This window comes from Rana temporaria, chromosome 1 (genome assembly GCF_905171775.1).
Source record: "Rana temporaria chromosome 1, aRanTem1.1, whole genome shotgun sequence".
Classification (NCBI taxonomy): Eukaryota; Metazoa; Chordata; class Amphibia; order Anura; family Ranidae; genus Rana; species Rana temporaria.
In genome coordinates, this window is record NC_053489.1 from 601211133 (window position 1) to 601237152 (window position 26020).

The 26020-nt window shown below is 42.8% G+C and overlaps 1 protein-coding gene across 1 annotated transcript in view; it reads left to right on the plus strand.

Moving 5' to 3' along the window:
• Positions 1-26020, plus strand: part of SEL1L3 (SEL1L family member 3) — a gene marked incomplete at its 5' end in the record, with an annotated part of 86876 nt that overhangs the window by 45196 nt on the left and 15660 nt on the right. Inside the window, 8 exon segments of the mRNA XM_040335164.1 lie at positions 3742-3861; positions 5945-6085; positions 9593-9655; positions 10983-11156; positions 15026-15153; positions 19096-19179; positions 20635-20725; positions 21553-21637. Of these exon segments, the coding sequence (XP_040191098.1) occupies positions 3742-3861; positions 5945-6085; positions 9593-9655; positions 10983-11156; positions 15026-15153; positions 19096-19179; positions 20635-20725; positions 21553-21637 (886 nt within the window).

A 26020-nucleotide genomic window follows, 5' to 3' on the forward strand; every position in this document is an offset into this window, starting at 1 on the left:
CCACCCATCCCATTAAATTGCATCTGTATAAGGTTCAGTGCTCCTACATCATAAAGATATATTTGAGGAAGGCAACTGTTGTACAGCTGGAATTGCAAATTTGGTGAAACGATCAATGGAATGTACCTATTAGGCCTCGTACACACGGACGGACAGTCCGCTGAAAACGGTCCGATGGAACGTTTTCAGCGGACATGTCCGCCCGGAGATTTCTGTCTGATGGTTGTACACACCATCAGACAGAAATCCGCGCGTAAACAATACGCGGGGACGTCGCCGCGACGATGACGCGGCGACGTGGGCGGCCCTGGAACTTCAAAGCTTCCACGCATGCGTCGAATCAGTACGACGCATGCGAGGGATGGCGGCCAATCGGACGTGTCCGGTGAGTCTGTTCAGACGACCGAACACGTCCGACGAACAGGTTTCCAGCGGACAGATTTCTTAGCATGCTAAGAAATTTTTGTCCGCTGGAAACTGTCCGGTCGGGCCTACACGCGACCGAACATGTCTGCTGAAACTGGTCCGTCGGACCAGTTTCAGCGGACAGATCCGGTCGTGTGTACGGGGCCTTAGGGCTCTTGTACACTCACCAGACACTTTATTAGGTACACCTTGCTAGTACCGGGTTGGACCCCTTTTAACCTTATGAACTGCCTTAGTTCTTCGTTGCATAGATTCAACAAGGTATTGGAAAAATTCCTCCGATTTTGGTCCATGGTGACATAATAGCATCACGCAGTTGCTGCAGATTTGTCGGCTGCACATCCATGATGCAAATCTTGCATTCCACCACATACCAATGGGGCTCTATTGGATGAGATATGGGGACTGTGACTATTGGAGTACAGTGACCTCATTGTCATGTTCAAGAAACCAGTGGTGAGATAATTTGAGCTTTGTGACATGGTGCATTATCCTGCTGGAAGGAGCCTTCAGAAGATGGGCACACTGTAGTCATAAAGGGGTCCTGTACTCCGTGACCGCGTCCGCGGGACCTGCGGACCCGATCGCCGCCGGAGTCCCGCGATCAGGTCACAGAGCTGAAGAACGGGGAGAGGTAAGTGTAAACAAACCTCTCCACGTGCTTCCTAGTGAGCCTGTCACTGATCGTCTGTTCCCTGTCATAGGGAACGACGATCAGTGACGTCACACGCCCAGCCATGCCCCCACACAGTAAGAAACACACATTAGGGAACACTTAACCCCTTTAGCGCCCCCTACAGGTTAACCCCTTCCCTGCCAGTGTAATTTTCACAGTAATCAGTGCATTTTTATAGCACTGTTTGCTGTAAAAATGACAATGGTCTCAAAATAGTGTCAAAAGTGTCCGATGTTTCCACCATAATGTCGCAGTCACGATAAAAATCGCTGATCACCACCATTACTAGTAAAAAAAAAATATTAATAAAAATGCCAAAAAAATATCCCCTATTTTGTAGACGCTATAACTTTTGCGCAAACAATCAATAAACGCTTATTGCGTTTTTGTTTTTTACCAAAAATATGTAGAAGAATATGTATTGGCCTAAACTGAGGAAAAATATATATTTTTTTTTTATATAAATTTGTGGGATATTTATTATAGTAAAAAGTTAAAAATATAGGGCCAGATTCACAGAAGAGATACGACGGCGTATCTCCTGATACGCCGTCGTATCTCTGGGAGTATCTATGCGACTGATTCATAGAATCAGTTCCGCATAGATAGCCCTAAGATCCGACAGGTGTAATTGACTTACACCGTCGGATCTTAGGATGCAATACTTTGGCCGCCGCTGGGTGGAGTTCACGTCTTTTTCCAGCGTCGGGTATGCAAATGAGCTTTTACGGCGATCCACGACGGTTTTCGCGTTTGTTACGTCGTCGCTAGTAATTTTTTCCCGTCGCAAAGTTAAGCCTTCTTTAACATGGCTTAACTTTAGATGAACCATGTTAAAGTATGGCCGTCGTTCCCGGGTCGAATTTCATTTTTTTTTTTTTGCGTAAGACGTCCGGGAATACGAAACGCCGTAACGCACGTCGCAGTTCAAAAAAATTACGTCACTTTGCGCAAAGCACGGCGGGAATTTCAAAACGGAGCATGCGCAGTACGTCCGGCGCAGGAGCGCGCCTAATTTAAATGGTACACGCCCCATTTGAATTAGGCGGGCTTGCGCCGGACGTCTGTACGATACACCGCCGTAAGTTTACACGCAAGTGCTTGGTGAATCAGGCACTTGCGCTGAAAACTTGCGGCGGTGTAACGTAAACACGATTCGTTACGCCGCTGGAGTTTTCTGTGAATCTGGCCCATAGAATTTTTTTCAAAATTGGCGCTCTATTTTTATTTATAGCGCAAAAAATTAAAACCGCAGAGGTGATCAAATACTACCAAAATAAATCTCTATTTGTGGGAAAAAAGGATGTCAATTTTGTTTGGGAGCCACGTCGCACAACCGCGCAATTGTCAGTTAAAGCGACACAGTGCCGAATGGCAAAAAGGGGCCTGGTCCTTTAGCTGCATAATGGTCCGGGGCCTAAGTGGTTAATGGTTTAGACTAGAGTGAGTGGGAAAAACTCAGAATTTGGCCTTGAGATTGAGATGGCCCCTCCAGAACCTTCAATTTATTCTGCTGTAGCCAATGACATGTCGGCTTGGCCTTGTGTTTTGGATCATTGTTATGTTGGAATATCCAAGTACGTCCCATGTGCAGCTTCCCCGCTGATGAATGCAAATGTTCCTCCAGTATTTTTCGAGAACATACTGCATTCATCTTGCCAAGAGTTTTGACCAAATTTCCTGTACCTTTGTAGCTCACACATCCTCAAAACATGTGTGAGCTACAAAGGCACAGCAGGACTGTTCATATACTTTCTAGCAGTGGCGGCTGGTGCTCAAAATTTTTGGGGGGGGCGCAAAAAAAAAAAAAAAATTGCAGCCTCACTGTGCCCATCAAATGCAGCCACTGTGCCATTAATTGTCACCACAGTGCCATGCCATCAAACGCAGCCACTGTGTCATCAATTGTCACCACTGTTCCATGCCATCAAACGCAGCCACTGTGTCATCAATTGTCACCACTGTGCCATGCCATCAAATGCAGTCACTATGCCATCAATTCACACCACTGTGCCATGCCATCAAACGCAGTCACTGTGCCATCAATTGTCACCACTGTGCCATGTCATCAAACGCAGCCACTGTGCCCCTCAATTGTCGCCACTGTGCCAATTGCGCCACTGTGCCAATTGCGCCACTGTGCCCATTACTGTGCATGTCACTGTGCCCTTTAATTGATGCCACTGTGCCCTTTGTCGCCACTGGGCCGCCACTGCTTTCTAGAGATGTATTTAGTGGTGGTGCAGCTTTTTTCAACAATAGATACTCAATAGTGACAAAGGGTAAGCTCTTTGTAAGAAGGAGATGAGACTTTACATCAACAGAACTCGTTTAGGTGCCTTTGTGTGCAGGAGCTCGGTGTGTTGAAAGTATGGGTTGGGACAGCAAACACTTCCATGCATGGGAGCCAGATAGGGTGTGGTGCTGTTATACCTCGGATGTCATGATTGCTGTGACTTGTGTTTTTTTCTGCAGCCAGGCTCCTGTACTTTATTATGTTTCCCTGTGTCAACATTCTGAATATTTGACGCCATTAAGTCTTATGTACACGTATGCTATAGTTATCTAGGTATGCAATCATAAAATATTTTTTTTTATAATTTCTCCCTCAAAGCTGACTATTTTATTTTACCTTTAAGGCATTTGCAGAAACCGTACGGTTAATGGATGACGATATTTTAAAGGAGCAAACCAGGGAGAATGATGACCTGTTTCTGTGGCTTAAACAGAACGCAGAGAGAGGAGATCCATATGCCCAGGTACCATGAACATTATATGCAAAATGCTACAATTTTATTTATTGTAACACTTTTAAAACTCAGTTTACTAAGCTATATTGACTATTGGTTTCAGTGATTAAATCCAGGGGATGCTGAAAATAACAATCACCTGGGGCCACATCCACAGACGAAGTACAACGACGTATCTACTGATACGCCGGTGTACTTTCAAATTTTCCGCGTCGTATCTTTAGTTTGAATCCTCAAACCAAGATACGACGGCTTCTGGGTTAGATCCGACAGGTGTACATCTTCGTACGCCTTCGGATCTAAGATGCAATACTTTGGCGTCCGCTGGGTGGCGTTTTCCGTGTTGGGTATGCAAATTAGCGATTTACGACGATCCACGAACGTACGCGCGGCCGTCACATTTTCTAACGTCGTCTGTAGTCGGCTTTTTCCGGCGTATACTTAAAGCTGGTATTTTTCGGTGTATACATAGACTTGCCATGTTAAGTATGGCCGTCGTTCCCGCGTCGAAATTTGAATTTTTTTTTTTTCCGTAAGTCGTCTGTGAATAGGGATGGACGTAACTCACGTCTAAGTTAAAAAAATGACGTCCTAGCGACGTAATTTAGCCCAATGCACGGCGGGAACTTTCGGGACGACGTATGTGCAGTTCATTCGGCGCGGGGACACGCTTCATTTAAATGAAACCCGCCCCCAACCCGCCCAATTTCAAATCCGCCGCCAGAAATACACTACGCCGCCGTAACTTATGGCGCAAAATCGCTGAGGATTCGAAAATGCGCCAGGTAAGGTACGGCGGCGTAGTGTATCTCTGATACGCTGCGCCGTTCTACATGTATGTGGATCTGGCCCTTAGTTTTCTTTTAGTTTCTCATTACCTGCTGTTGAAAAAAAGCCTATTGTTTACAGAGCTCAATTGTTTAAGACAATATTTACACACACAAGTGAATACGTCAGAATCCTGCATTACTGGTGCAGCCTGACAGCAAAACAGGTGTAAAATATCAGCTAAAAACCTAGTACATTTGATTTAAAATAAAATAAATTCAAAACCTTAGCACCAAGACCTGTTTGTTGTTGTTCACATACCAGAAGTAAGTTTATCATCATTTTGTGACTTAAACAGCCAAGGCGTCATAACTGCCATGACATAAAGTGTACTTTTTATCCTGTAGATTCTTATCAACAAAACCATTGTAAAATAAATAAATAGGTTATGTACACTGAAATAATAATTCCGTGCTGAATGAATTCCAGATTACTAACATCATTCCTTTGATACCAAGAGTTTGTGCGAGTTTAGAGCGTTGCATTGCAAATTTAGTCTCCATAGACATGAATGTAAATCCTTCTGGAATCGTATTTGATGGTTCACATATGTGCGAATTCCAATACACTATTCTCCACAAAAAACAGAAAGTTACCACCTTTTTTTTTTTTTTTACATTATGATTCCATTGGCTAGAACATTAATCACAGTCCCACTCCTAAAATTTGCATTAAAATCGCGGTAAATTCGCACCTCAGAGTGGACTGAAAAAAACTGAACAAATTCACAGTGCAGCAGTGTGAACCGGTGATCTGCCGATATGGTTCCGGCTAACGTGAAAGTTCCTGCGCAGGCGCAATCTGATCTGCCGATATGGTTCCGGCTAACGAGAAAGTTCCTTTAAGGACTGCGCAGCCGCAAACTTGCCGACGGAAATCTCCGAAGCTCGACCGGGCATCCAGGGCGACGTGGATTTTGAGGATAGTGGCCAGTCGGCCTCAAGTCCTCTCTTCACTCGGACGGCTCGCTCCGCTCGCTCGGCCTTCTGGCTCTTTTTTTAACATCCTGCAATCCACGGGGATGTAAAAGAATGAGCCTGGATGCCGGGTGAGGTTCGGAGATTTCCGTCTGCAAGTTTGCGCCTGCGCAGTCCTTGAAGGATCTTTCACGTTAGGGGAACTTTAAGGACAAGTCACCGGCACTTGAGTTTTTTTCATCATACGTTTTTATGTTGTGTCTATGCTGTATCCAGCAACTTTGTCTTATATACTTATTTCTTTTTTTGTCTTTTATAATTTTTTCGTTCTTTGACTGGTCTTGCAGCACAGAATCGCCCAAATGCTTTTTTGGGGTCAGCAGGGTGTGACCCAGGACACCAGAGCGGCCATAGAATGGTATGAACGGGGAGCTCTTGAGAACGAAGAACCAGTGCTGATGTATGATTATGCCGTGCTGCTGTTTAAAGTATGTTGTCAATAACTTCTGCTATTCTGTATATTGACTAGTCGTTTAGAGAATTGGCCACCAGGAGGCACTAGAGTCCTTCCTATTTTTCTATAGATATGCATAGTTTTGGAGGAGTCACACAGGAACCTGCTGTAAAACAATGGTGATTTTAGATTTATAGATTTCTATGTACTGTAAACATGTGCAAGCAAATTTAAGATGAAAAAATAGGGATATATTTATTATATTTAGCCAAGATTCACACATTTTTTGCCTAAGCTTCACACTTTTTTGGCCAAGATTTTTCCAAGTTTGTAACAGCGATTTGCCCAACATTCGCTATTGGAAAATTGCATCGAACTGTGTGAAAATTTCATTAAACATGATTTGCCCAACATCTGTTCTTCAGTGGGAGAGTGCAGATTTATTCTAATATTGGCAAAACATTTGCCCAATTTTAGCCTTGTACAATATATCAATTATTCCCTGTTTTGAAGAAGGTATACTTTAAATTGCTTTGGAGCTTTCGATTTTTTTGGGCCGTGAGAGTGCCGAACCTGGTTTTGCTCGGTATATCAATGGTTAATTTACTTATACGTATATATATATATATATATATATATATATATATATATATATATATATATAAATAGATAGATATATACAGTAGACCCTTGGATTGCGAGCATAATTCGTTCCGGAAGCATGCTTGTAATCCAAAGCACTTGTATATCAAAGCAAATTTTCCCATAAGAAATAATGGAAACTTCATTCCACAACCATTTATTTATAAGTCCTTCAGTTTATGATCCATATAAAAAGATTATAGCAATGTGATAGGTTGTGTAACCATAAAAATGTCCATCCACAAATGGAAGCCTCCATAAGGGGATTAGAAGCGAAATCCAGCAGGAGCTACAGAGTATAAAAGAGAAGAGAGGTGCCTCTAAGTGTAGCAATATGGTTACATTTAACCACTTAAGGACCCCTTCACACTGATATACGTCAGCAGAATGGCATGGCTGGGCACATCAACGTATAGGTACGTTGTCCTTTAAGCCCAGCCGTATGGTCACGGTCGCGCGCTCCTGTCGCACGCTCTCGCGACCCGGTCCAAAGCTTCGTGACCGCGGGACTCGCGGACCCGATCGCCGATGGAGTCCCGCAATCGGTCCCCGGAGCTGAAGAACGGGGAGAGCCGTGTGTAAACACGGCTTCCCCGTTTTTCACTGTGGCTCCGTCATCGATCGTGTCATCCCTTTTATAGGGGGACACAATCGATGACGTCACACATACAGCCACACCCCCCTACAGTTGTAAACACACTTCAGGTCACACATAACCCCAACAGCGCCCCCTGTGGTTAACTCCCAAACTGCAACTGTCATTTTCACAATAAACAATGTATTTTAAATGCATTTTTTGCTGTGAAAATTACAATGGTCCCAAAAATGTCTCAAAATTGTCCGAAGTGTCCACCATAATGTCGCAGTCACGAAAAAAATCGCTGATCGCCGCCATTAGTAGTAAAAAAAAAATTATAAAAATGCAATAAAACTATCCCCTATTTTGTAAACGCTATAAATTTTGCGCAAACCAACCGATAAACGCTTATTGCAATTTTTTTTTACCAAAAATAGGTAGAAGAATACGTATCGGTCTAAACTGAGGGAAAAAAAATATTTTTAGATATTTTTGGGGGATATTTATTATAGCAAAAAGTAAAAAATATTGTTTTTTTTTCAAAATTGTCGCTCTATTTTTGTTTATAGCGCAAAAAATAAAAACCGCAGAGATGATCAAATAACACCAAAATAAAGCTCTATTTGAGGGAAAAAAAGTACGCCAATTTTGTTTGGGAGCCACGTCGCACAACTGCGCAATTGTCAGTTAAAGCGACGCAGTGCCGAATCGCAAAAAGGGTCAAGGTCCTTTAGCTGCATTTTGGTCCTGGTCTTAGGTGGTTAATGAAGGTACATTTAGGAACTCACATGGTTGATGATTAAAAAGAGGCATATCTGAGTATGCAGGGATCCAGGGTAAAGCTGTTCACATAGACCGCCATCCTCACCGCTGGCTCTCACCGCTATCAGTCTGCAATCATGATCGGGAAGACTACCCTGCAGTAGAGCGATTTAAAAGCGAGGCTTGAACGCTCAATGGCAGTGAGGAGAATGGTCTAGGTGGACAGTTTTCCCCGGATGCCTGCATACTTAGATGTGCCTGTTTTAATCATCAAACATGTGAGTTGCTAAATGTTGTACCTTTATTAAAGGGGTTGTCCTTATTTCTTCTGAGAAATCCTCACTTCCTGTTCTTCTGTCTGTAACTCCACACAGTAATGCAAGGCTTTCTCCCTGGTGTGGAGTGTCATGCTCGATCCCCTCCCTTGGACTACAGGAGAGTCAGGACCCTCTCTACGTTGCAGATAGAGAAAGGAGCTGTGTATTAGTGGGCATCCCGACTCTCCTGTAGTCCAAGGGAGGGGGCGAGCACGACACTCCACACCAGGGAGAAAGCCTTGCATCACTGTGTGGAGTTACAGACAGAAGAACAGGAAGTGAGGAATTCTCAGAAGAAATAAGGACATTTAAAAGCAAAATCGAAGGATGAGGTAAGTGAAGGAGGACTGCACTAAGGTAAAGGAAGCTATTTAGGAAAATAATATTGTACCTTTACAACCCCTTTAATTGTAACCATATTGCTACACTTAGAGGCGCCTCTCTTCTCTTTTATACTCAGTTGTGACATGATGCTACTCTTATATCAAGACATCGCTTGTATATCAAGGCAAATTTCTTTTTTAAATTTAGCTTGTCTTGCAAAACACTTTCAAACCACAGTATATATATATATATATATATATATATATATGACGTCTCCTCCCAGCGCTATCCAGCCCACCAGGCAGGTTGGTATCCACATACCAAGGAAATGCGAGTGTGCAGCCCCTTAAGCCCCATACACACTATCAGTTTTCCTGACAGTTTTCTCTTCAGGTTTACCAAAACCATCTAATATAAGGTCAAACCTCAAGAGTTTCAATTTGTATGCAATCAGGCAGGCCCTTGCACTACATGGTTTTGGTAAACCTGAAGAGAAAACTGACAGGAAAACTGATAGTTTGTATGGGGCTTTACTGTTTGCAAAGCAGCCTGCATGCATTAGGGCAGTGTTTCTCAATTCCAGTCCTCAGGCCCCCCCAACAGGTCAGGTTTTCAGGATTTCCCTCAGATGAAAAGGCTGTGGTGATTACTAAGGCAGTGAAACTGATCAAATCACCTGTGCTAAATAATGGAAATCCTGAAAACCTGACCTGTTGGGGGGGCCTGAAGACTGAAATTGAGAAACACTGCATTAGGGGAATGCCTTTAAGAATTTTTCCCAAAAAATGATGATCCCCAAAGCACCAGTCCTCATACTGCACTGTGAGTCATGGTGGCTCTTTACGTGTATGCACAAATGTATAATGAATACCCTTAATATAATGCTTTCATTAAAGATTGCTTTTGCTTATGTCTTTAGGGTGATGTTGTGCCAAAAAACACAAAACTGGCTTTGGAGTTAATGAAGAAATCTGCTTCTAAGGTGATTTTTATTTTTTTCTGTAAGTAGAAAACAAGGTATGCTGCCCCCATGATCTATGGAGAGCAGGCGTGTTTTACATTTGGTTAGCTACCACAATAACTGGTTTTGAAACCAGAAGTGTAGCGGTCCTTTTAGATGGTATTTGGTGGGTTGAATCACTTCTCAGTTTCTTTTAGTTTTTTGGACCTTCCAGTGGGTGCCTATAATAGTTTGTGTTAGGATCCTCTCAAAATACCTTATGGAAGATATCATTTTGGAGAATCTTTGTTTATTATCATAAAGAATCTACCAAGGGATCCTGGGGCAGATTCAGATAGATCAGCGGATCTTTAGATCCGCGTAATCTATCTTATTTACGATCCGCCAGCGCAAGTTTTTGAGGCAAGTGCTGTATTCAGAAAGCACTTGCCTCGAAAGTTGCGCCGGCGGATCGTAAATCCCCCAGCGGAATTCAAATTCCGCGGCTAGGGGGAGTTTACTATTTAAATCAGGCGTGTCCCCGCGCCGATCGTACTGCGCATGCGCCGCCGGCAAAATTTCCCAGCGTGCATTGCTCCAAATGACGTCGCTAGGACGTCATTGGTTTCGACGGGAACGTAAATTACGTCCATCCGTATTCGCGACCGACTTACGCAAACAACGTAAAAAATTCAAAACTCGGCACGGGAACGACGGCCATACTTAACATAGGATACGCCGCATATAGCAGGGGTAACTATCCGCCGGAAAAAGCCGAACGCAAACGACGTAAAAAAAAAGCGACGGGCAGGCGTTCGTTTCTGAATCGGCGGAAATCCTCATTTGCATATTCGTCGTGTGTATAAGACGGAACGCCACCTAGCGGCCAGCGGGAGAATGCAGCCTAAGATCCAACAGTGTAAGTCACTTACACCTGTCGGATCTTAGGGAGATCTATGCGGAACCTGATTCTATGAATGAGCTGCATAGATACGACCGTCGGATCTCAATGATACGACGGCGTGTCAGGAGATACGCCGTCGTATCTCTATCTGAATCTGCCCCCCTGTCTCTATTATTTAACTTTGTAATGGAAGTGGTAGTTGGATGAAATGCAAATGCTGGTGGGGATATGCCAGTTATACAAAACTGAAAATATCAGTTATGGGTGAAGTTGGCATTGATAATACTCTTTTGCACCATATGGATGGCTCCATGTTTTTAAAAAAATTGTACTTTAACTGTTTTCACACGAAAAAATATTTTATACATTATTAGCCCATACATTCAGTCACCTTAGGAATTGTGGAACATTATAATATGTGTTGAACATGGATTGAATATCTTGCCTATCTGCCTTTGCCCACAGGGACAAGTGGAAGCTCTGACTGGCTTGGGCTGGTATTACCATAATTTCAAGAAAGACAACATGAAGGCTGTGAAGTACTGGAGCGAAGCTTACGATAGGGGGAATGCAGATGCAGCATTTAATCTTGGAGTTATGCATCTGCATGGCATCTCTCCAGAATCTGGAGCCAATGAAGTAAGTGGTGCTGCGCGCTTTACATACTGTACATTTACATTGTTTTTTTCCTCCAAGGAGCTTAGAATCTAAGGTCCCTACCTCATACTATGTGCAATTTAGACAGGAGTACCCAGAGGAAACTAGCACAGGGAGAACGTGCAAAGTCCATGAAAGTAGTGTCCTTGTTAGGATTCAAACCAAGGACCCCAGTGCTGCAGGCAGGAGTGCCAATACCTAAGTCAATATGCTGCCAGGACAGGATTTTATATGCAGAGAGCATTGTCATGATGTGGCAAATGAATCAGATACTGTACTTGAATGTAAGGGATCATTAAGGCCCTTGTACACATACCAGGTTTTTCGATGTATTTCTTTAAGTTTGACAAATCCAGACTATATTTGGGCATTTAAATAGAGTAAAAGTTTTGCCCACATATTTTCAATACTGCTTTTAGCCTTATACTGTACATGCAGATACTAGAAGGTAGAGTGCTCTAGATCAGGGTTTCTCAACCAGGGTTCCATGGATTCCATAGGATCCTATGGTTCCTCCAGGGGCCTCTCCGATAAGTTCCCACTGACACCATTAATATTTTTAGCTATCTGTAAGGGAGTAATTCTCTCCAATGACTACAAGTATAAGGTGCATTCTCCCCATTGACTATCATACTAATGTATCATGAGTTGTAGATCTAGTCATTTTTAGCAGGTGGTTCCCTGAGTCCTGAAAGTTATTTCTTTTTTTTTGTTTACAAACTTTTATTAGAGAAGATAAATGGTGGTACAAATCCATATAATAAAGGCATATACAAAAAGAAGGATAAAACATATCAAGGGTTCCCCTGTGTTGTAAAGGTTGGTCTAGATCGGGCATCACTAAATGGCGGACCGTGGGCCAAATGCGGCCCGTGGCACTCTACCATTCGGACCGCCGCGGTATCGCGATGTAGGAGCCTTTTCTTCCTCCTGCCGTCACTCTGTAATCCTCACAGAGCCGACAGCGGGAGTCGGAACAATTCTGGGTGGAGGGCGGAGCTGGCCGAGGTTATCAAACAGGCGATTGGCTGCTAGGACTGTCCTTCATCCTAGCAGCCAATCACCTGTTTGTTACCTCGGCCCTCCATCCAGAACTGTCCCACCTCCCTCCCTGCCACTCCTCTCCTGTCCCTATCCAGATATGCTGTGTCTCCCTCCGATCTGTCTGTGTAAGGTAGGACAGTGAGGGGGTGAAGTTAAGAGCTAACATCTGAATGTGGGGGGAGGATTCCGAGCCTCAGGATTGCAGTGATGTGGGGGGAGGGGCTGAAAACATCAAAGAGGGGGAGCTGAGCACTGGTGTGTGGGGGGACTGAGGACTGTAATATGTGGGGGGTGGGGGGACTGAGGACAGTAATGTGGGGTTATGATGTAAATAGGGGAAGAGGACAGTACTGTTAATGGGGGTTGATGTTAAGGAAGTGTGAGAACACTACTGTGGAAAGAGTAGAGGGGGATGATGTAAAGGGGGCGCTGAGGACACTCATCAAGAAGGGATCTTACCTGGGCTAAAGAAAAACACACCTGTTCTGTTGCTCAGTGGTCCAAAGTCCTCTTTTCTGATGAGAGCAAATGTTGCATCTCATTTGGAAACCAAGGAGCCGGAGTATGGAGGAAGAATGGAGAGGCGCACACTGCAAGATGCTTGGAGTCCAGTGTGAAGTTTCCACAGTCTGTGTTGATTTGGGGAGCCATGTCATCTGCTGGTGTTGGTCCACTGTGCTTCATTAAGTCCAGGGTCACCGCAGCCGTCTACCAGGAAATGTTGGAGCACTTCATGCTTCCTTCCGCAGACGAGCTCTATGGGGATGCAGACTTCATTTTCCAGCAGGACTTGGCCACACTGCCAAAACCACCAAAACCACCAAAACCTGGTTCAATGACCGTGGGATTACTGTGCTTGATTGGCCAGCAAACTCGCCTGACCTGAAACCCATAGAGAATCTATGGGGCATTGCCAAGAGAAAGATAAGAGACATGAGACCGAACAATGCAGAAGAGCTGAAGGCCGCTATTGAAGCATCCTGGTCTTCCATAACACCTCAGCAGTGCCACAGGCTGATATCTTCCATGCCACGCCGCACTGAGGCAGTAATTGCTGCAAAAGGGGCCCAAACCAAGTACTGAGCACATATACATGCTTCTACTTTTCAGAGGTCCGATATTGTTCTATGTACAATCCTTGTTTTATTGATTGCATGTAATATTCTAATTCTCTGAGATTGTGGATTTGGGGTTTTCATGAGCTGTAAGCCATAATCATCACAATTATAACAAATCACGGCTTGAACTATCTTGCTTTGCATGTAATGAGTCTCTCTCATATATTAGTTTCACCTTTTAAGTAGTATTAATGAAATAAATGAACTTTTGCAAGATATTCTAATCTTTCGAGTTTCACCTGTATATCCCTTGCATTTGATCCATGATTGTTATTTGTGTGGGTTGTGGGACAAACCAGCTGCCAGTCACTTTATTGTCATCTAAAGTTATATATAATTAGTGTGTTGATTTTTTTTTCTTCAGTGAAATTTTATCCAAAATTGCAGCAGACGTAACAATTATTTAATAAAACATCAGTAAACATTGCCAATTTTTGCTTAATTAGTACACAAGTTTTTTTTTAGTTTTTTTTGTCTTGACAAACTTTTTTTTGCAATTTAAAAAAGACGGGCAAATGACTGTTTTTTGCACCTAAAATGTTCTCACAGGCTTATGCTGTCCATACATATAACAATACTTCTGTTCACTATAACAACTGTATTAATGAAAGACTAGGATTGCAGAATTCAGTTGGTTTCATCAATAATAAATCTTTTTATCCAAAAAAGTAAAAAATGGTGAATCCGTTTATCTTTATTTGCTGTGTTGAACAATCATTTGTACAAGAATATTTAAAATCATTTAGCTGGATTCAGGTAGGGTTACGCCGGCGTTAATTTAAGCGTATTCTGGAAACCAGATACGCTTAAATTAGGCTAAGATACGAGTGGCGTAAGTCTCCTACGCCGTCGTATCTTAGGGTGCAATTTTTCCGCTGGCCACTAGGCGGCGCTTCCGTTGAGTTCGGCATAGAATATGTAAATGACTAGATACGCCGATTCACGAACGTACGCGCGCCCGTCGCAGTAAAGATACGCCGTTTCCGTAAGAGGTACACCGGCGTAAAGATAAAGCTGCCACCTAGGTGGCCTAGCCAATGTTAAGTATGGCCGTCGTTCCCGCGTCGAAACTTGAAAATTTTACGTTGTTTGCGTAAGTCGTCCGTGAATGGGGCTGGACGTAATTTACGTTCACGTCGAAACCAATACGTCCTTGCGGCGTACTTTGGAGCAATGCACACTGGGATATGTACACGGACGGCGCATGCGCCGTTCGTAAAAAACATCAATCACGTCGGGTCACCACTATTTACATAAAACACGCCCCTCATCCTCATTCGAATTAGGCGCGCTTACGCCGGCCCCATTTACGCTACACCGCCGTAACTTAGGAGGCAAGTGCTTTGTGAATACAGCACTTGCCTCTCTGACTTACGGCGGCGTAGCGTAAATACGATACGCTACGCCGCCGTAATAATGCACACATCTACCTGAATCCAGCTAATAGTATTCATGATCTGTTATTCAGCTTTATGTGGATGACTGAAATTAGTTGATAAATCTTAGAATTATCAGAACAGACTGCATAGTACTATTTGTAATAAACATCTATTAAAGCGTTAACACTTATTGAACTATACATTTCTCAAAATGATAAACCATGAATTTCAGCGGATTTTTTATATATTTTAACTTGTACAATGTCATTTTTTTGTAGACTTTACTAAAACCAATTTTTCTTGCTCACAGACACGTGCTTTTGAATACATGTCTAAAGCTTCAGATGGTGGCCATATTGAAGCCTCTATTACCATAGCACAATATTTAATCATGGGGAGTTTAAGGAACATACAGAGAAATCCAAAGACAGCTGTATTGTAAGTAAAACATAAGATATTGTTAGTATATCATAGGAGTGTTTGTTAACTCCATTAAAGTATGTACCCCTTTTTTAAAAGCCCACGGTGACCATGCACTACCTGGTGTGGCTCCAGTACCTTTTGACATGTATTTCCGGTACCCCTAAATATCTTGAAATGTGTTCCAAACAAACCATTATGTTTTTTATATATCTAAAAAGAGTTACTGATATTCATATGATATGATTTATTGGAGAGAATGCTAGGCTACTGTGATGAAGCAGAAGTTGAACATTGAATGAATAGAAGATTTGAAAATGTTGCTTGGTCTGACAAGTCTCGATTTCAGTATGGTAGGGTCAGAATTTGGCCTAAGCAACATGAATGCATGGATCCATCTTGCCTTGTATCAATGCTTCAGGCTGATGGTGGGGGGATATTTTATTTCCACACTTTGGGCCCATTAGTACCAATTGAGCATCATTTAAACACCATGACCTACCTTAGTATTGTTGCTGACCATGTCCATCCCTTTATGGCTACAGTGTGCCCATCTTCTGAGGGCTCCTTCCAGCAGGATAATGCACAATGTCACAAAGATCCAATCATCTCACCACTGGTTTCTTGAACATGACAATGAGGTCACTGTACGCCAATGGCCTCCACAGTCCCCAGATCTCAATTCAATAGAGCACCTTTGGTATGTTGTAGAATGGAAATTCGCATCATGGATGTGCAGCTGACAAATCTGCAGCAACTGTGTGAGGCTATCATAAAAACAATAAGGTAAACTGTCAGCGCAAAAGACTAGTGCATAAAAAATGTAAATGAATATGGACAGAGGATAGATCTAAAAAACAGTCACAGTTCTTTAGTCCATATTCTAATATGTGGTAATAACCAGTCCTTTAAAGGAGGGGAGGAGAGGAATAGAAGGATGGTAGGCGGCAGCTGTCCTCAGAGAAAGCCGGCTCTGTAGGGGGAAGACAGGGGAACAAAACAGGAAGCGCTACCTAAGTGCAATATGTTAGTCACAATTTATTCACTTTAAAAGGAAATGCACTTACAAACATGTATAAAAAATGGCTTTGCCTCATACTGTCCTTCCCCCGGTGCTCTCTCTGGTTCCGCTTCCTGTGACGTCATTGCTTGCGTTCCACGCTGGTTCTGGCTGGCTTCCTGACTACAACAGGATGAATTTCCACACTCTCCTGCCTACCCGTGAGCCTGGAAGCACCTGAGACCGGACCGCACCGCGACTACAGCACACGGATGAGCCTGTTTTTTTATACATGTTTGTAAGTGCATTTCCTTTTAAAGTCAATAAATTGTGACTAACATATTGCACTTAGTAAAGAAAAAAATATTGCGCTTATTTATATGTGAAAGGAAGCTGCGATCAAAAAAGTGTTATACCACACAAACAGTATGCAAAAAGAGAGGAGATCGCGCTAAATGAATGTAAACCATAAATAATTGAGTGATAAAAACACATGAAATGTTCAAATGGTGATCATGGAAGATAAGTCCGTCAGAAAGACAAATACTGCATAGACAATCTCCCAAGTGTATACAGCGAATCCACACAAGAAAGTGCTTGAAAGGAAGGAAACTCCACCACAGTCAAATAAAGCCTCTTACCGAATGGAGATGATCCCCAAATTATAAGAGATCAAAAACAGCCTGGTAAGAGACATGGATCGATGATATTCAATAAGGAACCCAGATTATGATAGCCTGGTAACCCGTATCCTTGGTATAGGAAAGTGACTCCCGATATGCCATCCGAGGGTATGTAGAAATAAAAGAGGCTCACATAGTGTAAAACCTTAATTTATTCAATAAAAATAAGTGAAGTAACACTTACAATTGTTCAAATATGCAGAGCATATAAAAGCTGGCCAGCTTGGAAACACACAGCCCGTATCCGGGTAGAGAAAATGCGCGGTGACGTTAGCATGCCACCTATTGCACTTAGGTGGAGCTTTCTGTTTTGTTCCCGTGTGATGCTATCATGTCAATATGGACCAAAATCTCTGAGCAATATTTCCAACACCTTGTTGTCATGAAGAATTAGGGCAGTTCTGAAGGAGAAAGGGGGTCCAACCCCATACTAGCAAGGTGTACCTAAAAAAAAAATGGCCAGGGAGTGTGTGTGTGTGTATGTATGTATGTGTGTGTGTGTGTGTGTATGTATATATATATATATATATATATATATATATATATATATATATATATATATATATATATACACAGTTTCTCACAAAAGTGAGTACACCCCTTACATTTATGTAAATATTTTAATATATCTTTTCATGTGACTACACTGAATAAATTAAACTTTGCTATAATCTAAGTAGTGAGTGTACAGCTTGTATAACAGTGTACATTTGCTGTCCCCTCAAAATAACTCAACACACAGCCATTAATGTCTAAACCACTGGCAACAAAAGTGAGTACACCCCTAAGTGAAAATGTCCAAATTGGGCCCAATTAGCCATTTTCCCTCCCTGTGTCATGTGATTAGTTAGTGTTACAAGGTCTCAGATGTGAATGGGGAGCAGGTGCGTTAAATGTGGTGTTATCACTCTCAGGCCCCGTACACACGGCCGAGGAACTCGACGTGCCAAACACATCGAGTTCCTCGGCCAGTTAAGCCCTGAAGCCGCCAAGGAGCTCGGCGGGCCGAGAGCTCCCATAGAACAACGAGGAAATAGAGAACATGTTCTCTATTTCCTCGTCGAGCTCCTCGTCGGCTTCCTCGGCGAAATTGTACACACGGCCGGGTTTCTTGGCAGAATTTAGCCAGAAACTCGGTCGGAAGCTGAATTCTGCCGAGGAAACTGGTCGTGTGTACGGGGCTTCACTCTCTCATACTGGTCACTGAAAGTTCAACATGGCACCTCACGGTAAGGAACTCTCTGAGGATTTAAAAAAAAAGAATTGTTGCTCTACATAAAGATGGCCTAGGCCAGTAATGGTGAACCTTGGCACCCCAGATGTTTTGGAACTACATTTCCCATAATGCTTTTGCACTCTGATGTGTAGGTGAGCATCATGGGAAATATAGTTCCAAAACATCTGGGGTGTCAAGGTTCGCCATCACTGGCCTAGGCTATAAGAAGATTACCAAGACCCTGAAACTGAGCTGCAGCACGGTGGCCAAGACCATACAGCGGTTTATCAGGACAGGTTCCACTCAGAACAGGCCTCGCCATGGTCAACCAAAGAAGTTGAGTGCACGTGCTCAGCGTCATATCCAGAGGTTGTCTTTGGGAAATAGACGTATGAGTGCTGCCAGCATTGCTTCAGAGGTTGAAGGGGTGGGTGGTTAGCCTGTCAGTGCTCAGACCATACGCCACACACTGCATCAAATTGGTCTGCATGGGTGTCGTCCCAGAAGGAGGCCTTTTCTAAAGATGATGCACAAACAGTTTGCTGAAGACAAGCAGACTAAGGACATGGATTAGTGAAACCATGTCCTGTGGTCTGATGAGACCAAGATAAACTTATTTGGTTCAGATGGTGTCAAGCGTGTGTGGCAGCAACCAGGTGAGGAGAACAAAGACAAGTGTGTCTTGCCTACAGTCAAGCATGGTGGTGGGAATGTCATGGTCTGGGGCTGCATGAGTGCTGCCAGCACTGGGGAGCTACTGTTCATTGAGGGAACCATGAATGCCAACATGTACTGTGACATACTGAAGCAGAGCATGATCCCCTCCCTTCTGAGACTGGGCCACAGGGCATTTTTTCAACATAATGACCCTAAACACACCTCCAAGACGACCCCTGCCTTGCTATCCTAAGATTGTCAGGGCCATCTAGTGGCAAACATTTTTATATACTGTACATATATTACAGCTGTATTATCTTGTTCAACTTTTAGGAAATAGATACTTGAAAATATAAAAATACAGATTCTAAAAATAACATGACCAATAAACCTACTTTTCACAGTTTGGCAAAGTTTGTGGCTGAACAAAATGGAAATGTTGGACTCGTTATCAGAAAAGCTGTAAATGCCTATTTGGATGGGTCACTGTAAGTAAGAGAACTACACTTTTATTGAGATTGTTTCCCAAACAGATTCAAGCATTTTCTACTAAACATCATTATAAAAATTACTTTTTTATATTTTATTTTAATAGAATACAATATTTGATGTGCAAAAGCAGTATATTTTCCTGTTTCCCTCCCCCGAGTTTTATGCCACGTACACACGGTCGTTTTTCGTCATGAAAAAAAATGACATTTTTTAAAACGTCATTTAAAATGATCATGTGTGGGCTTCACATTGTTTTTCGGCTTCTGATTTTTTTTTCAAAATGTTGTTTTTCGGGTTGTAAAAAATGATCGTGTGTGGGCAAAAACGACGTTTTAAACCTGCACATGCCCAGAAGCGAGTTATGAGACGGGAGCGCTCGTTCTGGTAAAACTACCATTCATAATGGAGTAAGCACATTCATCACGCTGTAACAGACAAAAAGGCGCAAATCGTCTTTTACTAACAAGGAATCAGCTAAAAGCAGCTCAAAGACGAGTAGAACTTCCCCTTTAAAGTGCCGTCGTATGTGCTGTACGTCACCGCGCTTTGTTCATCATTTTTAAAAAACGATGGTGTGTGGGCAACGTCGTTTTTAATGATGAAGTTGGAAAAACTTCGTTTTTTGAACATGCTGAAAAATGACATTTTTTTTCATACCGAAAAACAACCGTGTGTACGCGGCATTAGGGTTTGCTTTTTTCTTTGGTGATCTTTACACATGACTGGTACTTTTGCAAGCTATGAACATAACAACATTTATATAAAAAACAATCAATGTGAAAAAAAGTCTTGATAACTGATGTTTCCAATCCCCAAAATTGTGGGGTGCAATCCTTTTAGAAGGTTTTATCATTTGGGCAAAAGGGGGCGCAATATGGTAAGTATGATGCTGAGGTAGCTGTACTTACCTACAGCAATGCATCAGCATTTCCTAAAGCTTGCCTGCCATTTCCTGACTCCAATACATCTCTGTTGGCCAGTGAGGAGGACCATCATAGTGATAGGCCAGTAGAAATGTGTATGAGGAAGGGAAGAGGTTAAAGCTTAGAAGCAAACACTAATGCCGCGTACACACGGTCAGAATTTCCGACAAGAAAAGTTTGATGTGAGCTTTTGGTCGGAAATTCCGACTGTGTGTAGGCTCCATTGGACTTTTTCTGTCAGAGAGCTGGTTCTCAAATTTTCCGTCTCGAAAAGTTCTTGTGGGAAATTCCGATCGTCTGTATGCAATTCCGAAGCGCAAAAAAAAACACGCATGTTCGGAATCAATTTGACGCATGCTCGGAACCATTGAACTTCGTTTTTCTCGGCTCATTGTAGTGTTGTACGTCACTGTGTTCTTGAAGTTTGGAAATTTTGTGTATGCAACACAAGTTTGAGCCAACTCATTGTAGTGTTCATGGAAATCTGACATTCAAATCAATGATTATTTTTTGTGTGATTTTCTACAGAAATGAGGCCTTTTTGCATTTCATCTTGGCAGCAGAAGCGGGTATAGAATCATCTCAGACAAATGTAGCATATCTCTGTGAGGAACTTCCTGTAAGTATCCCCAGATTATTCTTTTCTCATAGGAAAATAAATGAGTAACATGTGACAGTGTTGTGCCCTGCCCAGAGCTTTTTTCTCAGAAAATAGGTGCAGGAACTCAACCACGACCCCCTCAAACCAACCTCCCCCCCACACACACACACCCTCCAACCCGCATCAAATAGTGGGTGTGGTCAAATTTCACTAACGGTGAAAGGGTCTTATAAGGGCATTAAATACCAGTAATGCATTAATTACAAAGTTCAGGGGAAGGGGATGTTACACACACAGTGCAAAGTTCTGAGGTGCACTACACACAGTGTAGTGCAGAGTTCCAGGGTGTGCTACGTGCAGAGTTTGCAGTTGTGCTATGTACACAGTGCATAGTTCAGGAGTGCGCTGCATACAGGCATCCAACCCCCTGTGCTCTAGACCAGGGGTCTCCAAACTTTTTAAACAAAGGACCAATTTACGGTCCTTCAGGATTTAGGGGGGCTGGATGTTGGTGTTAGTAAGAGGAATAGTGCCCCATTACAGGAAAAATAGTATCCTATCATTGGTGTCAGTAGGAAGAATGGTGTCCCAAGGGCCAGATAAGGGCAAGCAAAGGGCCGCATCTGGCCCCCGGGCCACAGTTTGGAGACCACTGCTCTAGACCTAGGCACAGCGCAGAGATGAGAACGGTGCCCTTAGTGTAGAGTGACCCGTTCCACACTTTAACCCCCACAAACTCAGATGAGTGTCTCAATTCGAAGTACATAGGAGATTACTATTACTAAAGCACCCATGCCACATACACAGTCTTCCCTGCATAAATAATAAAATGTTTACTTTTGTAGGAGCTGTCTTCATTTCTTCTAAGAGATGCCTGCGTATTGAGGTATTATAATTTGTCGGTACACCAGCCTGCTCCCTCAACATATGGTGGGTATTCATTATACTATGTTGCAGAATATAAATTACTTAAAGTGGAGGTTCACCCAAAAAGTTAATTTTTAACATTAGATTGAGGCTCATTTTGTCAAGGGGAATCGCGTGTTTTTTTTTTTAAATCGAAGCAGTACTTACCGTTTTAGTCTTCTCCGCCGCTTCCGGGTATGGGCTGCGGGACTGGGCGTTCCTATTTGATTGACAGGCTTCCGACGGTCGCATACATCGCGTCACGATTTTCCGAAATTAGCCGGATGTCGGTGCGCAGGTGCCATATAGAGCCGCACCGACGTTCGGCTTCTTTCGGCTACTCGTGACGCGATGGATGCGACCGTCGGATGCCTGTCAATCAAATAGGAACGCCCAGTACTGAAGACCATACCCGGAAGCGGCGGAGAAGATCGCTCTCTAAAACGGTAAGTACTGCTTCGATTTAAAAAAAAACACCCGATTCCCCTTGACAAAATGAGCATCAATCTAATGTTAAAAAAAACAATTTGGGTGAACTCCACTTTAATAAAGCAGTCTTAATCGTCTTTTGAATTTTTTTGTTCCTTAAGCGGATGCTTCACCTCAGTGACAAGGTCCGCTTATAAAAGGTGCCCCCCTCCCCTCCTTAAAACACGGCATTAATGTACCTGTTGAGGGACAGATAGGTAACATACTCCTCCTTCCTAATCTTCCATAATGCAGAGGGTGATGTACTCCTCCTGCCGACGAGATCCCAGAGAATGCTGAGCAGCATGTCATGGGAAGATGCTGCAGCATAGCGCAGGATCATCTTTTCATGAGATTTAAGCCACTTAACATTATCTGAGATCTTGGCCAAAAGGAAGAGGACCTCACCCTCACCTAGGAGCTGGGAGAGGATGTTGGAAAAAAAGGAAGTACTGTATATAGTTTAATTATATTCCCTCCCAAAGAGCCTGTTTAATAGCAATTAGTTTTTTTTCCAATAAATGATATTATTCAGTTAGTTGCTCATAAGTATATCAAAGGAAGCAAAATGCTTAATAAAGGCTGTCCATACAGTTGATGTTTTCATGGACCTGCTATAAGACTCCATACACACAATACAATTTTCTGCAGATTTTTGTTTTCAGATTTGCCAAAACCATATAATATAAGGTCAAACCTTAATACAGACGATCGGAAATTCCGACAACAAAACCGTGGATTTTTTTCCGATGAATGTTGGCTCAAACTTGTCTTGCGTACACACGGTCGCACAAATGATGTCGGAAATTCCGAACGCCAAGGACGCGGTGATGTACAACACGTACGACTGCCCTATTAAAGGGAAGTTCAATACCAGTCGTGTTAGTAGAAGTTTGGTGAGAGACGATTCGGGCTTTTCAGCCTCGTGCTTTTCACTCCGTTACAGCGTGACGAATGTGCTATCTCAATTACGAACGCTAGTTTTACCAGACCCAGCGCTTCCGTCTCGTACTTGATTCAGAGCATGCGTGGAATTTTGTGCGTCTGATTTGTCCACACACGATCGGAATTTACGAGAACGGATGTTTGTTGTCGGAAAATTCCTACAGCAAATGTCCGATGGAGCCTACACGCGGAAATTCCGACCGTGTGTACACGGCATCAGCGTTTCAATTTGTATGCAATCAGGCAGGCCCTTGCACTGCATGTTTTTGGTAAATCTGAAGACAAAAATCCACAGAAAATGTAATGCCGCGTACACATGATCGGAATTTCCGACAAGAAAACCGTGGATTTTTTTTTCCTGACGGAATGTTGGCTCAAACTTGTCTTGCATACACACGGTCACACATATGTCAGAAATTCCGAACATCAAGAACTTGAAAGAAAGTGACGTACAACACTACGACGAGCTCAGAAAAATGAAGTTCAATGATTCTGAGAATGCATAGGATTTTTGTGCTTCGGAATTGCATGCAGACGATCGGAATTTCCGACAAGAACTTTTCCCCCCCGAAAAATTCGAGAACCAGCTCTCAAATCTTTGCTGTCGGAAATTACGACAGAAAATGTCCGATGGGGCCTACACATGGTCGAAATTTCCGACCAAAAGCTCACATCAAACGTTTCTTGTTGAAAATTCTGATCGTGTGTATGCGTCATAATAGTGTGTATAGGGAACATCAAAACATCTATTTTTCCTGTTGAATTTTGAGACAGAACACATAGTGTTGTTGAGCTGGAATTGTGCATTTTTTTATTATTTAAAATTTACTTTACAGAGTGTGTGGTAGGGACATATACTATATATTAGGGTATCGCTGTCGCACTATAACTTTTTTCAGCCACTAGGTGGAACCATGCGCTTTGTCTTCTATGTTTTACGTGTGATCATTAAATACATTAATCTTGAGACCAAGAACATGAAAAAGTACATTGATAATATACAATAGAACCATAGTAAATGTAGTACAGTACTTTATTACAAAATCATTATTGGGTGCCCTGGCTACTCATCCTCTATATCGCAAAGCAATTTTGATGCAGATATTTACCTAAAGACAGAAGTGAAATGGTTTGTGAACCTGAACACAATGTACATTTAGACATCTTGAATTTAGGACTGGCTAAGTAAGAGGAGGTCAACAAAAGATTTACCTTGTTTTTACATTTTGCAGTGCCTTGTAATTTTCCACATTTGTCATGTTACAACCAAAACCGTGAATGTATTTTTTTGGGATTTTATGTGATAGACCAACACAAAGTGGCAAATAATTGTGAAGTGGAAGGAAAATGATAAATGGTTTTTAAAATATTTTACAAATAAATATGTGAAAAGTGTGGCGTGCATTTGTATTCAGCCCCCTTTACTCCGATATAACCCCTAACTAAAATCGAATGGAACCAATTGCCTTCAGAAGTCACCTAATTAGTAAATAGAGTACACCTGTGTGTAATTTTAATCTCAGTATAAATACAGCTGTTTTGTGAAGCCCTCAGAGGTTTGTTAGAGAACCTTAGTGAACAAACCGCATCATGTAAGCCAAGGAACACACCAGACAGGTCAGGGATAAAGTTAGAGAAGTTTAAAGCAGGGATAGGTTATAAAATAATTTTTAAGCTTTGAACATCTCACAGAGCACTGTCCAATCCATCATCTGAAAATGGAAAGAGTATAGCACAACTGCAAACCTACCAAGACATGGCCGCCCACCTAAACTGACAGGCAAGGCAAGGAGAGCTTTAATCAGAGAAGCAGCCAAGAGGCCCATGGTAACTCTGGAGGAGCTGCAGAGATCTACAGCTCAGGTCGGATAATCTGTCCACAGGACAACTGTTAGGCCCCATACACACGAGAGGATTTATCCGCAGATACGGTCCAGCGGACCGTTTCCACGGATAAATCCTCTCAAAGAAATCCGCTGATTTCGATGGGATGGAGTGTACACACCATCCCATTGAAATCCGCGCGGAAATCCTCTGCCGATGACGTGTCGCGCCGTCGCCGCGATTATGACGCGGCAACGGGCGCGACGCTGTCATATAAGGAATTCCACGCATGCGTCAAATCATTACGACGCGTGCGGGGAATCCCTTTGGACGAATGGATCCGGTAAGTCTGTACAGACGAGCGGATCCATCCGTTGGAATGGATTCCAGCAGATGGATATGTTGTGCAGCACAACAAATATTCGATCTGCTGGAATCCATCCCAGAGGAGATTTCTCCGCGGAAACAGATCCGCTGGCGTGTACACACCATAGGATCTATCCGCAGAAACCCATTTGCTGGGATTTATCTGCGGATAGATTCTATCGTGTGTATGGGGCCTAAAGGCTCATACACACGGTAGGACATCCAACAAAATTTCCCTTGGATTTTTGTCCTAATTGATTTGTCCGGCCACACCCATAGCATACACACAGTCAGACTTTTCTGCAAACTTTTCTAAAAGTTTCCTAACATCACAGGGTTTTTTTTGGTCTTTTCTGCTCTTTACCGCCACCCTTTGGTTAACTTCTGCTATTGTTTGTTGCTTTTAACATTGGTTTTCAGCATTTGTATTTGCACTTTGTCCAAAAGTTGGTTGGATTGCTGTACACACAGTCACACAAAGCACCATCGGACTTTTGTTGCCGAAAAGTTGGTCCGTTTGCAGACCCAACTTTTTGTTGGATGAAACCCGAAAAAGTTGGTCCGATGGAGCGTACACACAGTCAGACAAATTAGAAAACTTGCAGATTTTGAAGTTGGTTGGCCAAAAGTCCTACCGTGTGTACAGGGCTTTAGTCGTGTACTCCACAAATCTGCCCTTTATGGAAGAGTGGCAAGAAGAAAGACATTGTTGAAACAAAGCTCTAAGAAATGGCATTTGCAGTTTGCGGAAAGCCATGTGGGGGACACAGCAAACATGTGGAAGAAGGTGCTCTGGTCAGATGA